Genomic DNA, 16,590 nt, shown 5'->3' with positions numbered 1-16,590 from the left:
TGGTGCATGGTCCTTCCCATGGAACGTAGTCCCTCCCTTCATAGAGCTCTGGATCCCCTAATTCAGGAATGCAAACTAGATGAGAGACTGTGCCTCTACAAGAACATCGCAAATCAGGTGTTTGACTCCTGACTTAGAACATTTCTGGTTATATACATGAAACAATGCTGTAGTAGACTACCCTTCCTTTTTTCCCTAAAGAGATTGTGATCAATCAGCCATTCCCAAACACTCTGTGGGCCAAGGCATTTTGTTGTCTTCTATGTCTCTCTTTACAGTAGAGGTGGCCACTGTGTCTTAGACAGGTTAGAACTGCCACATTGTTTCTTCTAGGTAAAGATTCCATCATCTCCAAGAGAATCAGGGAGTCCATCTCAGTGGTTCCATGAGCACTCACATAAGGACTATAGAGGAGACCACCATGGATCTTTTGAAAAATACCGGCACTCTTCCATAAATGCCTTTCTCAACGCATGGAAGACAACAGCACATTCTGGACCTTCTAATGAAACTGTGAGGAGGCTGTGCATGTAGCTCAGTGGTAGAGTGCTCGCCTAGCTTGCATGATGCACTGGGTTTGATCCTGAGAACCACATAAAACCAAATAAATAAAATAAAGGTATTGTGACAATTTACAACTAAAAAAGAAAAGAAACTTTGAGGGGTGGGGGTTACATATCAGATGTGATAAACATATTCAAATTTTTGTTATTCCAATGGTTTTGGATTTTCTGCTCAACCCACTCAACCTCATACTAGGTCACCAAAAGCCAAGATCCATGATCCCCAGGCCAGCAATGAGTCTACCTTTGGTTTGTTTTTTTCTTTTTTTTTTTTTTTTGTACTGAGGATTGAACCCAGGGACACTTGACCACTGAGCCACATCCCCAGCCCTTTCTTGCATTTTATTTAGAGATATGGTCTCACAGAGTTGCTTAGCACATCGCTAAGCAGCTGAGGCTGGCTTTGAACCAGCAATCTTTCTAGTTGTTTATCTGATGGTAACTTGAAATAGTTGTAGAAGGTCTCAAAAGTATGCCCTTGCAAGGCTTCTGCCCAGGAAAAGTTATCACAGACCTATGTAGGAAAAGGATGCCAGTCCCTCAACTCAGGAAATCAAGCCACTTCCATTGGCAAGGGAGACTCACAGGGACTTGTACCAACCACTGCCTACATTCTCTTTTATAAATATTTTTTTTTGTTATAGATGGACAAAATATCTTTATTTTATTTATTTTATATGGTGCTGAGGATGGAACCCAGTGCCTCACACATGCAAGGCAAGCACTCTACTACTGAGCTACAACCCCAGCCCACTGCCTACATTTTCACAGGAGAAAGGTGGTGAGGCTGGAAATTCAAAATACTGGCCTTCTGAAAACCAAACACTTCACTTTTGGGTTTGATTGTTGAAGATGTCAGTCCTACAAGAACAAGGAAAACACACACACACACACACACACACACACACACACATATATATGTTTTTTTTGTAGGTGAACAAAATACCTTTATTTTTTTTTTTTTTATGCAGTGCTGATGATCCAACCCAGTGACTCACGCATGCTAGGTGAGAACTCTACCACTGAGCCACAATCCCAGCCCCTAGAAATAGGATTTTGAGGGCTGTTCAGAGAGGCCCCTGGTCCTCTTACTGTGACTAGAGCTGACAGTTAAGGAACCCAAGCTGGGGGTACTGGCACATGCCTGTAATCCCAGCAACAGGGGAGGGTGAGGTAAGAGGCTCACAAGTTCAAGGACAGCCTCAACATTTTACTGAGACCCGGCCTCAAAATAAGGAAAATTAAAAAAAAAAAAAAAAAAAAAGGGCTGGGGATGTAGTTCAGTGGTAAAGTGCCCCTGGGTTCAATCTCCAATACAAAAATAAAAAAAAGAGGAACCCAATCTCATCCTTCCTTCCTTCCTTTCTTTCTTTCTTTCTTTTTAAGTTGGTGTTATTTTATTTGGACCTTTATTTTATTTATTCATATGTGGTGCTGAGGATCGAACCCAGTGCTTCACACATGCTAGGCAAGCGCTCCACCACTGAGCCACAACCCCAGCTCCTCATCCTTTCTTTACTACGCATAGTCTAGTACACATAGAGGAATCATCCCACACCATCGACCTCATAGCCATCATGACCACCATGAGGGTCATGCTACCTCAGCAAGAGAAAGAGCCTCCCAGAAGTAAGAGACTAAGTAACAGTGCTTCATGCCCCCAGGAAGGGCACTAGGGAACTGCTTGCTGCCACCGACGCTGCCTGGCCTTGGCCAGCAGGAAAAGTCTATTCCTCCAGCCCAGATGACACCCAGGGTCTTCTGGAACAAGGCAATGCCCAGGGCCAGCACCTTCTCACCTCACGGCCACAGTTCAGAGAAGCCAGGGATGCGGGTCTCTCCTGGCTGTACATAAGGCGACGGGAAAGGTCACACGGAGAAGAAAACCCCCAAGAATGACCAAAAGCGTCTGGGAGGTCATACTAAAGGAGCAGGCAGTTTCCACGGGGTGTAAGAAGATGCAGAGCAATAATTCCCTGCAAATGTGCTGAGGTGAGAGGCTCATCCACAAGTGGCCGGGCATTTGCTTTGAGTCTGGCACCTATGATCCATGGGGGAAGGCCACTTGCAGTGTGCCATAGTGGGACAGAGTTGTCTGGCTGACCTATACAAGATAGGAAGTCAGATCCTGTGTTAGCCATTGTCCTTAAAGCCAGCTGCTGGAAACCACGGACCCTGCCATTTCATTGTTTTGGCCACAGGCAGAAGCCACCCATGGCTTTCCTCTAAGCCCCTGCTCCAGGAGATGACTCAGGGTTCAGGCTGCTCTGCAACTTGCACACCTGGAGCCCAGGGCACTCCCGAGGCCAGGGGAGAAAGACCATGATGCCCCGCGATGTGTTTGCAAAACCCCGAGAGTCTTCTCAAAAGCTTCTTTCGCCCCACAGAAAGGCAGAGGTGAAGTCCAAATGGTGAAAGAGTGGAACACAGAATCAGTCACAGGTCTGAAAACAACGGAAGGAAATATCGAATAGTGTTATAGCATGGGGGACATCCTGGACAGACAGACCACTCAGAAATCATCAAGTACTAGTTTCATAAGTGTGTTCACATAAAAACTGAGACTTCTCATGGGCCTCACACAGCAGAGCTGTTCAGAAGAGACAGAATGAGGGAAGACAGTGCCTGTTATGCTCAAATTCGGGACCCCCAAAAGACCACCAGAGACCAAGATGGATGTAAGCAGCAAAGAGGTGTTTATTGCGAGCTAGCTGGGTCCTCCGCGCACACACACAGCAACTGGTGACGCTGAGAGGCCCTGAGCCCAGGGTTTGCAGCAGTTTTATATACTCTTTGGGGAAGGCAGGGACTTCACATACATCATAGCATCTCTTAGCAAATCATCACACACCACGGGAAAATCAAACAACTCTAAAACATGATTAGCACATTCACTGGCGGGAACAAGTTGGGTAGGGGTGATTGATTACTACAAGAGGGGGATTCGTTTGAACTGATTGGGTTAAGCCAAGAGGGGTGTTCGTGCTGAACTACACAGTTTCCCAACACATTATCGACCACCATAAACTACTGGGAGGGTCATCTGGCATCCCAGGTATTTCCCTGTCTCATGCTGATTGGTGGCTGCTAGGGGGTTGCTATGGGTCCCCACCTAGCCTGACTGAGTCAGGGACACCTGGGGCAGCAGATCTCTCCTGTTATTTGTAGATAAACAACTTAGCAGGGTGGGAATGTGCCTAGGAGTGCTCTGTGGGTCTTTCCAAGGACAAAGGCTATGTCCCTTCCTTGGACAGGCTTTGCTCTGAGGTAGAGGCTGGTTTTTCATGCCAAGATAAGTACCCCAGCCACAGCATGTGACAGGCACCCTCAGGGCACGGGCAGTTAGTTCCCTGACTCTGAAGCCCAGATGGGGGATGAGTTTAGGATGAGGGAGCATGCTCAGCGTGGAGCAGGAAAATGCAAAATCCAACACAATAGGATAGTACCTTACACCGGCAGAATGGCAAACCTTACACAGGTGGACTATAGCGAGTGAGCTTTGGGGATAAGAGAATCCTCTGGTAGTGCTGCTAGGGATTTAAACCACCAGCTGGTCTTGAAGGATGAGGGGTGACATCCTTTGAAATAAGGGCACGGATGCCCTTTGAACCGCAGCGTGGACTATTACATAGCAGTAAGAGGGAGAATTCCTGGCGCACGCAATAATTCGCAAGGTTCTGCAGAGAATCAGGCTGCGTGAACACCAGCCCACCCAGAAGCTGTTGCAGGCTGCACATGTGGTTAGGTTGACGCAACACTCTTCCAGGGACGAAATTGTATATATGGGGAACAAGATTACTGGTTTCCACGGGAAGAGGGAGGCCGAGTCTTTTAAAGGTCAGCGGCGGGGGGCTGTGTCTTGGCTGGGGTAGTGGTGAGAAGAACTTGGGCAATGGATGACTGGACTGGCCCAGCGCCCCACGCCCGCACAGGAGCGATACCCGGCGCGGCTTCCTCAGGCTTCTGAGGCTGCATCACTGTCGGGCAAGATGCCCAGGCTCGGGGAACTGCGGGGAAGAGTCACCCGCCTCCAGGGTGTGCCAGGCAACTTCCGGTGAATCAAGAATTCGAAAGTCCCAGCGCACAACCCAAAGACGGCCCTGCAGCGTTAGGTGGGCAAGGGAGAGCAGCGCAGCCGCACTCAGCTCCAGCCCCAAGCACAAAACAGCCCCAATGCACTATAGCCCCGCCTGTGGGAGCGCGAACGCGACGGGGTGGACTCCATTGAGCAGAAGAAGCGTCGGTCACAAGAAGCGGGGCGGGACGCCCTTTCGAACTGAGCTTCCTTATTGGTGAAGCTAGCCGGAATGGTAGGGCAGGAGGCCGGGAGGGACCTTCCGGTGGGTGGGGCAGCCGAAGTGGCGTGAGGCGGCGGGGGCGAGGGGCGTGGCGCGGTGATGTTCCCGCGCCTGCGGCTCTCAGGCCCCCCTTCCCCTAAGACCCGGGCGCCTAGACTGTCCCTGCGGAAGGAGCCGAGGGGAAGCCTCCCCGCTCGCGGGATCCGGGGCCCTGGAGCCCATGGGCCGCGATGAGCCCGCCCGTCCCCTTCCCTCACAGGTCCCCGTTCTGAGGGTCAGCACGGCCTTCTAGAAGGTCCGGGACGGATTCGTAGCGCTCCCAGGGAGATTGGGAGACGGGGAAGGAGAACTGGCGACCACACGGGGCTGGCGGTGTAGCGCGGCCGCCTCACCTCGGGCCCCGCCCCACTCGGGCCCGAGCTCTCTGGCGCCGCCTGTGGTGAGCTTCACAGCCCCGGGGCCCCGACGTGTGGCGGCCCCTCTGCATCCCAGCCCGCTGCGTTCGCCGAACGCTCCTGAGTGTGTCTCTGGGCGGGTTCGCTGCCAAGCACGGAGCCCCCTCCTCCTGCACACAAGGTGCTGTGCACAGTAGGGCCGAGCGGGCAGCCTGGTCGCGGGAGGACGTGGCGCCTGTCAGAGGCGTCTGTCCACGCTTCTGGAGATGGGGACGCAGGAAGGTGACAGTCTCCCAGTGTCACTCGACAGGGTGGTCTGCCACGGGGGATTCCTGTTGTGCGCCAGGACGACCAGTGGTTGGGCACCGGCTGGGGCCCTCTCACTTCCTGGGGAGGTAGGTCAAGGTGAGCCCCGCAGAGAAAGCCCTGCAAACGGGAACCCGCCCTCCCTCCGCCCCTCCCTCCCTCTGCCCCTCCCTCCGCGCTTCCCACGCTGCAGCGTGCCTGGGAACACCTGCCGAACTGGTTCCCACTAAGGAGCCTGGAAAGGCTGGTTGCCGCCTTCCTTCCCTGGCAGGCGGAGCCTCCCAGCTTCTGGGTGTTGCTGCACAGGCCTTCCCCCGGCGTGGGGCACGGACACCCACCCCGAAGCCTGCTGGGCTCCACCACACTGCCCTGGTTGGTCTTCCTGCCGGTCCAGGGGCTGCCTGTAGTTTAGTCACCTAGCTGAGCACTGAGCGCTGAGCGAACAGCAGTCTTGGAAGCCCACGGTCTCTATTCAATAGAGTCGCTTGCCCGGTGTGGAAGCCCTTTGCGTTTCCGTTCCTCTCCTCTGTCCCTATTGCTACTTGGTCATCTGCCTTTTTGCTTGTTGGTTGGCTCCAGGTCTCTACCTGGTAACACAGGAGCCCTCGATCACATCTTGAAGCTCGCTTTTGCCACTCTGTCAAGTCTTTCACACACTGGTTTGAGAAGTTGTTGGGGGTCAAGTAGAAAATTTTAGTCTTCGTATCATTGCAATTCCCAGGCTTTTCCTAATGGTTTCTGGGGTTTCTTTGCCTTGGGCTAACTGGGCAAGCTCCCCCAGTTAAAACCCTGTGCATCTGGCTTTTATGACCCAGGTCAGGGGGCCCCCTGGGGTTCTGGCTCTGGCTCAGGTCTCTTGGGTGTGGGTCTTGGTGGTGTTGGTGTTGGTGTTGGTGGCATGGAGGTGGTGTCAGCTGGGGTTAGCAGGGGGCCTTTAATGCCTCCCTGCAGGGCCTCTCCCTAGGGCTGCTCAGGCCAGAGCTTTCCCAGAGCCAGGGATCAGAGAGAGGGGGAGGGAGAGGGCAGGAGGGAGCACCCCAAGTCCAAGCCACAGTCTTCTTAGGACCTCATCCCCTGATGCCCTTCACCCCTGCTGTCGTTTTTTTTTTTTTTAAAGAGAGAGTGAGAGAGGAGAGAGAGAGAGAGAGAGAGAGAGAGAGAGAGAGAGAGAGAATTTTTAATATTTATTTTTTAGTTCTCGGCGGACACAACATCTTTGTTTGTACGTGGTGCTGAGGATCGAACCTGGGCCGCACGCATGCCAGGCGAGCGCGCTACCGCTTGAGCCACATCCCCAGCCCCTGCTGTCGTTTTTTAATTGGTCTCATAGGTCAAACCAGGAACAGTGCAGGATAGGAGAATGTATGCAAGGAAAGAGGTTGTTCCCACCTGGCACTGTAAAGCACAAGGTGGCTGCTGGCGGGCACCTTGGCTCAGGGACTTGCATGTGCCACTCCAGGTCCTAAGCAGGTCCAACTCTGGAATGTGTCCCAGGTGTAAGCCCACCCTCAGGACCCAGATTGAGTGGCTTTCCCATCTTTGAGTCATCGCAAATTAAAACACAGACAACCCCAACAAGGAAGGAGGATGTGCCCTGGAGAGCCTGGCGTGACCCTCAGACCTTCTGTGTGTGCTCTCTGGACCATGCTCATGGAGCTTGAGCCGGCCGAGGTGGGTAAATCCTGTCCCTGCAGTTTGTCCTGATGACAGGCTCAGGAGGTCCTTTCTTGTCACAGCAGCTTTGTTCAGCATCCCAGGAATCCCCTCTAAGCCTGGGGGGCTGGACACTCCCCGCCACCTGCAGTGTCCCACCCAGGGGCTGGCGAAGCTCTGCATGAGGTATGGGTGACTTTTCTGCAGCAGGCTGGGCCTCTCCTCTACCTCCACCCCAGAAGGAACCATGAAGGGCAGGTGCCCAGGAGTGGAGAGGTGTGTGCCTCGTCATGGCGGAGGCACAAAAGTCCCTTTCCTAGGCGACTGCCTCACATTGCCCAGGTCCTGGGCATTGGCATCTCAGTTGGGGCAGTTAGCAGCCTGGGAGGTGGGGACGCTGAGGGATGAGGTGAGACACAGGGAAGAAACTTCCCTCTGGCCTGAAGGAGGCCGTTGGTGCCTCATCCTTCCTGGCCTGCACTCGGTGGAGACTTCTCCATGGTGCTCCTGGTGGTGGCTCTGAATCTGTCAGTGAGCTTCCCTGGTGGTGAATGCTTTTGCTGTGGGCTGTCACCACTGGGCAGCACCTGGGCCCTGGCAAACAGCTCCTGGCGCTTTCCCCAGCTGCCTTGCACATCTGGACCTCAAGGTGGGCCTTTCTTGTGTGGATGTGTTCTTTTTTTTTCTTTTTAATAAGTTTTTAAATGTATTTTTATGTGGTGCTGAGGATCAAACCCAGTGCCTCACATATGCTAGGCAGGCGCTCTACCACTAAGCTGTAACCCCAGCCTGCAGATGTGTTCTTGGCATATGGGGACAGCCCCCCAGCCAAGATGTAAGGCTAAGGGTCCTGAGGCTCCTCAGGAGGACACGCTCGGCTCTGTGCGCACGCACACTCTGGAGTCGGCTCTGTGCACACCCACACTCTGGAGTCATCTGTGTACTTGCTGTCCTGTCCATCCCTCTAGCCTCTGAGAGAATGGAGCCAGCTTTCCCATCCTTTGAGGCTCTGCGGGGAGAAACGGGGAGAAGCCTTGATTCCTCTGCCTGGGATGATCTCAGGGGGCCTGGTTGGAGCCTCATCTTCCCAACCCCAGCTGCCCTACACCCTTGCAGGGGGTGGGGGACGGGCTCTTAGCAGCCTGCTGTGCAGAGGGGAGAGCCAGACCCCATCCTGACACGCACAGCTCACCCTGACTTAGCCTAAAGCTGCCTCCTCCTCACCCTACTGCCCCCCCTTAAGGATCCTGGAGGAGCTTCCCTAGAGTATCATAGCCTGTGCTCCAGACCTGTGGGGTCACCAGCAGCTGTCCCCATGGGCCCCCATCTCTAGGTTGAACCCAGGGACCCCTTGGGAGCAGCATGCCTGCCCCTTGGCACCTGTATCCAGGGCCTCTGGAGCCATCTTTAGTCAGGGGCCTCCACTCCTGTCCCTAGGGAGACCTAGTGCCCTGGTCACAGCTGGAGAATGGGCCCTGGGACACTCTCTTCTGGGCTGGCTCCCTTCTGCTCCTGGCATCTGTTTGCCAGCAGGCCCAGACAAGGGGTGTGCTGGGGCTGGGCCACCACCTCTTGGGCTCTGTGCCCAAGGTGGCTGGGCCTGGCTGAGGTGGCTGGGCCTTTGAGCCCTGCCTGCCTCCTCCTAGCATGCCCAGTGGGTCCTCCTGGATTTCCTCAGTGTGGCTGGCTCACAATCAGGATGGGGCCTGCACACGGGTTCCCATCTACCTGCCCTCCCCTGGGAGGCCCCTGGCCAGGATGGGTCTCCAGTCTGTGTCCCTCCTGCCTCCCTGCCCTGGTGGCCTCTTCTAGCTCACTGCCTGGACTGGCCTGTCTCCTGTCACCAGGGGCATATTTCACCCCCTTGGCCCCTGCCACCTAGTTTGGCATTTTCTTCTTTTCCCCTGTGTCTTTACCCTCCAGAAGTGATGTGGAGGGGAGATTGGGGAGTTCTGGTTTAGCCCTGCTCAGCTTGGGAAGTTCCTTGGCTCAGGCCCAGCAGGCTGGGGCTTGAGAGGATGCAAAGCGGGGTTGTCTCCTTGAGGTGGGGTCAGTGCCGGTGCTGGGAGGAGGTAATAGGTTTGGTGTGGCTCCATGCAGGAGGTGGGTGCTCCAAGGTGTAGTGTCCTGGGGACACCAGGGCTGGAGGGGGAAGGACATTCCTGAGGAGGACCTCTCGTCCCCCTAGGTGGCAATGGATCTCTCTGTACCTGGTTCTTCTGGTCCCTGGCCTCTCCATTTGGGCAGCTTCTAGAGGCTTCTGGAGTGTGGGATACCTTCCCCACCCCACCCCTGCCATTGATCACAGTAGAAGTAGTGGCAGGGCAGGGCTGGGGTTCTGGTTTTATCCAGTAGTTTCCTGCCAGCCTCTAGGGTGGTATCTTCTTGGGACTAGTGAACTGGAGCCTAGTGAGCAGTCCCACCCCAGGTGGAAATGAATGAAAGAATGAAGTGCTGTTGTCTTCTCTTTGTTCCCTTGGCACTGGGGAGTGTCTCACTTTAGTGGAGCCACAGGCTCTGACCCCTGGTACTCTCCTCATGCAGGGGACACTGGTGTCAGCCTCGCCCAGCAAGCGTCTTCCTCGCTTGTTTCTGGCTCTGTTGTTTCTGGTAGTTAGGCAAACCTTGGACATCTTTGCCTTTCCTGTTGCCTCCCCTGTTCCTGTCCGTGTGTCTGGGGTAGAGGTTCCTCCTTAGGAGCACAATTTTGGTCTGTCCTGCTCCTGTGCTCCCCCTGGTCTCCTTCCTCAGCCTCCTGTTCCAGTCACCCTCTCCCCCATCAACTATTAAGACTCTTTCCTGGCCTAGCAGATGCTAGCATGAAGGTAAGATCTCTCTCCAGGCAAGCAGCACTGCCATAAGTTGCACCCACATGCTAGCAAATGGTGAGAGTTTAGACTGGACAGCAGCTAGCACAGCCTCTCACTGAGGCCATGGATAGGTGCTGCCCCCTTCTGTGTCCCCACATCTGCTGGATCTTTATGGAAGTGGAGAGCAGTAGAATGAATGGAGACACTGAAATTTTCAGGAACCCTGCAGGGAAATTGCAAGATCTTTGGGAACTTCTGGGATGTGCCTGGAGTAGCCCCTCAGAGATCTTAGGGGAGGTGCCCCAGAACTATCCAGAGTTTTAGATGGAGTCCTCTAGTTCCCTCAGCTCACAGAGCCTTCATAAGCATTGGGGTTGAGGTCCCCAGAGCACTTGGATGATGTCTGGAGCACTCAGGTAACCCTTTGGGGGTCCACCCTTTTGCCGAGGATTGGGTGCAATTACCAAGTTTGGGATCCCAGAGCCCTGGGCAATGTAAGCCAAGCCCAAATGGGAGACCTCAGAAGTCCAATGAAGCTCAGGCACATGACTGGCATTGAGTCCTGGGGAAGGCCCAAAGCCCTAGGGAGCCCTCCAGTTTCTCAGGTCCTTGGCAATACACGGATGGACCTGGCAGCCCTTGTAGAATGAATGAATGAAGTGGGGGAGATAACAGGAGTGGTTTTATAAGTAGTTACAAGTGATTTGGGAAATGAGGGAATAAAACCCACAAAACACAAACATACATATCTATGGGTAGCATTTGATCACTTCCCCAAAACAAAAATGCAGAACCAAACAGGCAAAGCCAGATAGCAATCCTTCAAACCCAAGTTCCAGAGCCCCTATGTCATGGGAGCCCAACTTCTCCCTCAGTAGGAAAAACCAACAAGTTAAAAATAAACAAGTCTTTTTATTGTGTATCCACGAAAACAGTCAGGGAAGCCTTTGGTTAATCTCCCTGACAAGGTGACAATGAACAGGAGGCATGCATGACAACAATTTTATTTTCCTCTGGAGGAATGAGCTCTTGCTCTCCTGGGCCCTAAGGATTAGAGGCAAGCAGGGCCAGAAGGTTCCAGAGGAAGGCACACCCAGGCCTAATCAGCTGTGGAGGGCCCAAGTCTGCTGCCTCCCTGGCAGGATGAGGCAGGGGGTGGGGTGGGGGGAAACACTGCCCTGGGCTAGGCCCCACACCCCCAAGCTAGAACACACATTAAAGCCCCACCCCCACCCCCAGCAAACACTACTAAGGCAGTCAGCCAGGACTTCCAAGAAGAGCTGGCTTAGAAATCAAGACTCAGGGATCCATCCAGAAGGGGTTGCCTTCCTCGGCCTGCATGGAGTAGTAAACAAAGAGCAGGAAGGCAGCAAACACAAGGAAAAGAAGCAGCTGGCCCCAGAGTGGGACCTGTCTATCCTGGCCTAGATCAGCCACAGGAGCCTGCTTTTCTGGTCGGATGGCACGGCGAGCAAGCCATGAAGGGGTGGGAGAAGAAGATGAAGACACAGAAGAGGTGGAGGTTGTAGGATAATAGGATAGACCCAGGGAGCTCCTGGAGACGTTGGAAACAGGACGGTAGTGTGCGATGCTCTGGTAGGTGCTGTCCCGGCCATATACAGGGCGATCCCTGTAGCAAAAGAAGGGAGCAGGTAGGCCAAGAGAGCCTCGGTCTAGAGACTGCTCCTGTCTCTAGACCTTCCCAGTACTCACCTATCCTTGCCCTCCTCTTCAGAAGAAGAGAAAAGATTGTCATCACGCACCTGCAGAACAGAGTTGGGGTTAGGGCACTGGCTGGCAGGGACTGACCCTGACATATCCATTAGTCTAAACGTTCCTGACCATCACTTCAAGGCCAGACACCTGCTTCCTCCAGAACCACTGGGGGTTCCTTGCCTTTTCTGTGCAAGGCCTTGCCACTTAGTGACTATCCCAGCTGCCTGTGCCACAGTGCCCTCCTTTGTTCCCTAGGATTCTCAGAAAGTTTGAACCTAGAGTCAGACCAGGGTGCAGGTCATGCCTCATATGCTCTAATGAAATGCATTTTATTGTTTATTTGGAGTACTGGGCATGGAACCTTAAGCAAGTGCTCTTCACTGAACTACACATCCTGGCCCTAATAGTTTGCACATCCCCAGAGCAGTACTTTCCACAAACAGCTGTAGGCTGACCCTAACCCTTACCCTCTCTGGAAGATTAGGAGCTCCCATTTGCACCCAGCAGCTTCCTGGATTTGTCCAAACCCAGTTATCATCACCTCAGGCTGCACCCAAGGTGTGCCTAACAACTAGCTCACCTGGTGGTGGAAGGTGTCAGCATCTGAGAGTGAAGTTACTGGTTGGCGGAAGCCCTTGGAAGTGCCCAGAGACTCAGGTTCTCCGTAGGTCCTGGTGGTCAAGTAACTCTCCTCATAGTAGTCATCATTATAGCCTTGGGAAGGGAAACAGTGATAGAAGAGGCAGTGATGTCCTCCACCTGTACGGATGGTCCTAATCTGAATCCCATTTGGGGGCCTGCACCAGTTCCTCCCCTCAGGAGTGCTAGACAGGGTGGGGTGAAGGTGTCAAGGCACTAGCCCCACCCGTCTTACCCTTGCTTTGGTAAAGTAAGGCATCCTCTTTCTTGGGCAGATCATACATATCCGAGTCCATGGATGCTGAATCCAAGTCTGAATTGAGAAGTGAACAGGACTATTTGCCCCCAGGCTTCCCTTCCTTCTCCCTCTAATCTAGTGCCCCTGCCACAGTCTCACGACCCCGTCCTCCCGGTTGCCCAAGTCCCGTCCCCAGGAGTCGTCAGCAGGGCTCTGAGACAGAGGATCTCACCCGAGAACCGATAGGAGAATGAGGAGGAAGACGAGTTGGGAGGCGAGAGCCTCCGCCTCTGGGTCTCATACTCGAAGATTTTCTTTTCGTAGAGCTTTCGAGTGGAGCCTGGCCAGACACGGGGCGTGGAGCGGTCAGGAGTGCGGGGCACAGAGCGTGAGCCCAGGGAAGGCCATGCGGAGAGCGCGGGGGGGTGGAGGAAGGCGGGGAGGGAACCCGAGGGGAAGGAAGGGGTCGGTGGGGGCGCCAGGCGGAGCGCGGGGTCCCGGGAGAGGTCCCGCGCGCCACCCGCCGCCGCGTACCCACGACGGGCCCGTGCGGGATGTTGTACTGGCGCAGTACTGCTGCCAGCTCGGTGTCCGACAAAACCGCGTAGTCGTCCATGGCGGGCGCGGCCGGCACCGGAAGACGAGTAGTGAAGGCCTAGGTGCTGCCCAGGCCTGACTACACAGGCCAAGCAACCGCTGCCTCGGAGCGGGGCAGCGCCAGCGCCAGCGCCTCGGGAGCGGCCGCGCTTGCTACACGCCTGCGTCACGGTTACGTCACGGCGGCGGGCCTCACAAGCTCTGCGCGCTGCGAGGGGCGGGGCCTAACCACCCGAGCAACCGGTGCAGACCGGTCTGGCTGTGGGAGCTGGCGCGGCGGGGCGTCGCGCTGGGGGCGGAGCTTACAAGCCCGTACAACACAAAAGTGCAGGATTGGCTAGAGCAAGAAGAGGGGCAGGGGCTGAAGGCGAGCCAAAGAGGCTCTAGGGCGTGACATGCAGGGAGCCACACCTACCTAGCTGTGAGGGCGGGTGCTGTGCTCTCCGGGCAGGAGTGCGGGAGCTGGCAGTCAGCCAAGACGTAGCGGGCTCGCGCGTTTGGGTTAGGCGCTTAAGCGGGGCAGACTTGCGCTACCCAAACCAGCAGAAACCGGCTGGGATGTGGGAGTGGGCGAACTCCCGCATTTACGGTAGCTCTCATCCCTGTCACTAGGACTTCACCTCGTGTCCGCCCCCCCCCCCCACGCTGCAGGGCTTAGGGTCACCGGGCTGCACCCTGCTCAGCAGCAGTGGAAAGTGCCCAACGTTAAGAGTGAGCCCTTCGTGAGCGCCGGGCACGCCTGAGCGCTTTGTGTGAGCAAGGCCAAGAAAGCCGCTGCCTAGCAGGGCCACGACCCTACGCGGTCCCCTCGCAGATCCCTGGCCCCTGGCGGGCCCTCTCAATCTGCTAGGCCTTCGCCTGCGCACCTGAGCCCGCTGGTTCCCACCACCTCCCTGCCTGCTCTCTCGCTCCACCGCTCCACCCGGGAGGAAATGGGGCACTGGGCCAGGAGGCCACCAGCCCTCTAGGAGCAGCAGCCTTCGAAGGGGCCCAAGTGTGCCAATGGGCATGGGCAGAGGGTGCCATGTGATGCGTGCAGACAGCGTGTTCCCGCCTAACACCACCATAACGTCCACCTGGGGCCCTGGGAACAGTTGCCTCTCTTGGCCTAATGGCCCCTGAATCCGATGGTACCATTGGTGACCAGGCAGGGCACAGGGGTGTGGCAAACCATGGAAAGTTGCCAATACTTGCTGAGAATCCTAAACTAACAGTTGGCGAAGGCCTTAATCAGAAAAGAACTGTCTGGTGGAAAATGGAAAGATGGCGACAGTTATATTCTAAACAAAGCCTGTTGATAGAGTGTGGGGCCATCTAGGGTGCTCTCACTGAGCAGACCTAGAGCTGCGGGGAGCATGAAGAGATGAGGTGCTTAGGATGCCTGGTCTCTTAGATGATGCCTGATGACAGGGGAAGAAGAGAAGAGAGCTTTGGACATGTACAAGCTGGCTGATCCAACTGGTGAGGGTCAAAGGACAATTTTCCATGGAGGTTTGTAGAGGTGGACAATCAGGCAGTATTGAAGAGAGAGAGAGCTCTGTTTTGATCAAACACAAAGACATTAAGGAAAAAGAATTGCTCTTCTCTTGATTTTAGAGGAAAGGCAAGGCCTTACTCTCCCTGCAATGTGGGAGGAGGTATATGGGTTCCCAAAGACACTGTGCTGGCATTAAGAGATAGGAAAGCCTTAGCTCCTTTTTCTTTCTCTCTCCCTCTCCCTCTCCCTCTCCCTCTCCCTCTCCCTCTCCCTCTTCCTCCCTCTCCCTCTCCCTCTCCCTCTCTCTTTCTCTCTTCTCTCTTCTCTCTCTCTTTCTCTCTCTCTCTTTTTTGGTACTAGGGACTGAACCCAGGGGCACTTAACCACTGAGCCACATCCCCAGCCCTTTTAATTTTTAAATTTTGAGATACAGTCTTGATAGGTTGTTTAAGTCCTCACTAAGTTGCTGAGGCTGGCTTTTTTTTTTTTTTTAGTTGTAGATGGACACAATACCTTTGTTTTATTTATGTATTTTTATGTGGTGCTGAGGATCAAACCCAGTGCCTCACACATGATGGGCACGTGCTCCACCATTGATCCACAACCCTAGCCCTGGGGCTGGCCTTTTTGAACTCGAAGTCCTCCTGCTTCAGTCTCCAGAGCTGCTGGAATTATAGGCTACAGACATGGTGTACACCGAGCCTGGCAAGCCTGCTCCTTTTTTTTCAAAGCAGAGGCTGGGACTGGGGGTGGGGGGTGGGTGGCAGAGTGAGCTCTGGGCCATTCAGCAGCATGGATTTTTTAGTTTTGGCAAAATCAGATTCCCCAGCAAGTCTCCAAGCCTTCTTCTGCAGTTCTGGCCTCTCTCCCAGAGATCTGTGCATACAAGTGCTTGCTCAGTCCTCCCCCTGCCACCCTCCCCATACAGATTCAAGCTGTTTCCTTATGAGGTCAAGGAATTCTAGGTTTGCTTTTTCCCTAAGGAACACCCCCCCACACCTGCCTTAGCACTGTGCTTTGTATGCCCCCCATTGCCCCAGCATGAGGTCCCACCACAGATGGCATCAGGAAGCTGAACTGTGATGGTCCCCCTGTACCCACCCTGTAGGTACCTGGAGCCTAAGTCTAGCCCCAGGGCAGTGCAGCTCCATTCCAGACCACTAGAAGCCAGGCAAGCCCTTGATCAACATAGCTAATAGGCTGTATCACCCATCATAAAGAGAATTTATCAGGATCCTGGGGTAAGGGGAGTCTTGCCCAAGGACCCTGAATGCAGCAATTCATTCATGGAAACATTTTCCCCATGGTCATCTGGGCATTGACCTGGCCTAGTCTCAGACTTCTCTCAGGCAGAAGTTATCAAAGAGGCTGGAAGGATATGTAAAGGCATTCTAAGTGCCTGTGGGGAGTTCTTCCTAGGAAGGGCATGGAGAGTAGACATTGGGGTTCAGCAGATGCTAAGTCAAAATAAGCAGACAATTTTTCTTTTAAGCATGGAAATGACTTTTAATCAGTATGTTGTATAACTTGCAATCCCAAGAAGATTTCTAGTTTTAGGGGGAAAAAGTCTACATGAAAACATTTCTTCAACACAAGGAGAAAATGTTTTTAGTTTATTATGAACTTCACCAGGAAACAGTTGGTGCTATATGAACCTTTGTGCCCCTAACACCTGGAAGAAGTTGAGGCAAAGAACTGCTTGTGTTTAGAGCATGTACAGTGTGGGGAGGGTAGTATAAAGAGGGTAGTGTAATGGGGGTCCTGAGACTCACCATATAGCCACCACTTCTTTTGCACTCCCCCCATCTATTCTACCCCTGGCTCTGATTGCCATGCCTCTGGATAGGTGGGTTTTCCTCCTGGAAGGACAGCCTTGAACTCCATAGCAGCTACCTCAG

The 16,590-nt window shown here is 54.1% G+C and overlaps 1 protein-coding gene across 1 annotated transcript; it reads right to left on the bottom strand.

Annotated features, from left to right (window-relative positions):
• Positions 1-10,917: 10,917 nt before the first annotated feature.
• Positions 10,918-13,464, bottom strand: EMD (emerin). Its single transcript, XM_081276551.1, has 6 exons — positions 13,153-13,464; positions 12,851-12,958; positions 12,616-12,693; positions 12,322-12,455; positions 11,739-11,788; positions 10,918-11,655 (listed from the first exon to the last, which is right to left on the bottom strand). Exons 1-6 carry the CDS (start codon positions 13,232-13,234, stop codon positions 11,325-11,327), a joined length of 783 nt encoding a protein of 260 aa, XP_081132677.1. The 5' UTR covers positions 13,235-13,464; the 3' UTR covers positions 10,918-11,324.
• Between the last annotated feature and the right edge of the window lie 3,126 nt (positions 13,465-16,590).

The sequence above is a fragment of the Spermophilus citellus genome, assembly GCF_964194105.1.
Source record: "Spermophilus citellus genome assembly, chromosome: X".
In the NCBI taxonomy this organism is placed as follows: Eukaryota; Metazoa; Chordata; class Mammalia; order Rodentia; family Sciuridae; genus Spermophilus; species Spermophilus citellus.
Note: the sequence above shows the minus strand (reverse complement) of the source record. Positions and strands in the feature narration are given on the sequence as shown.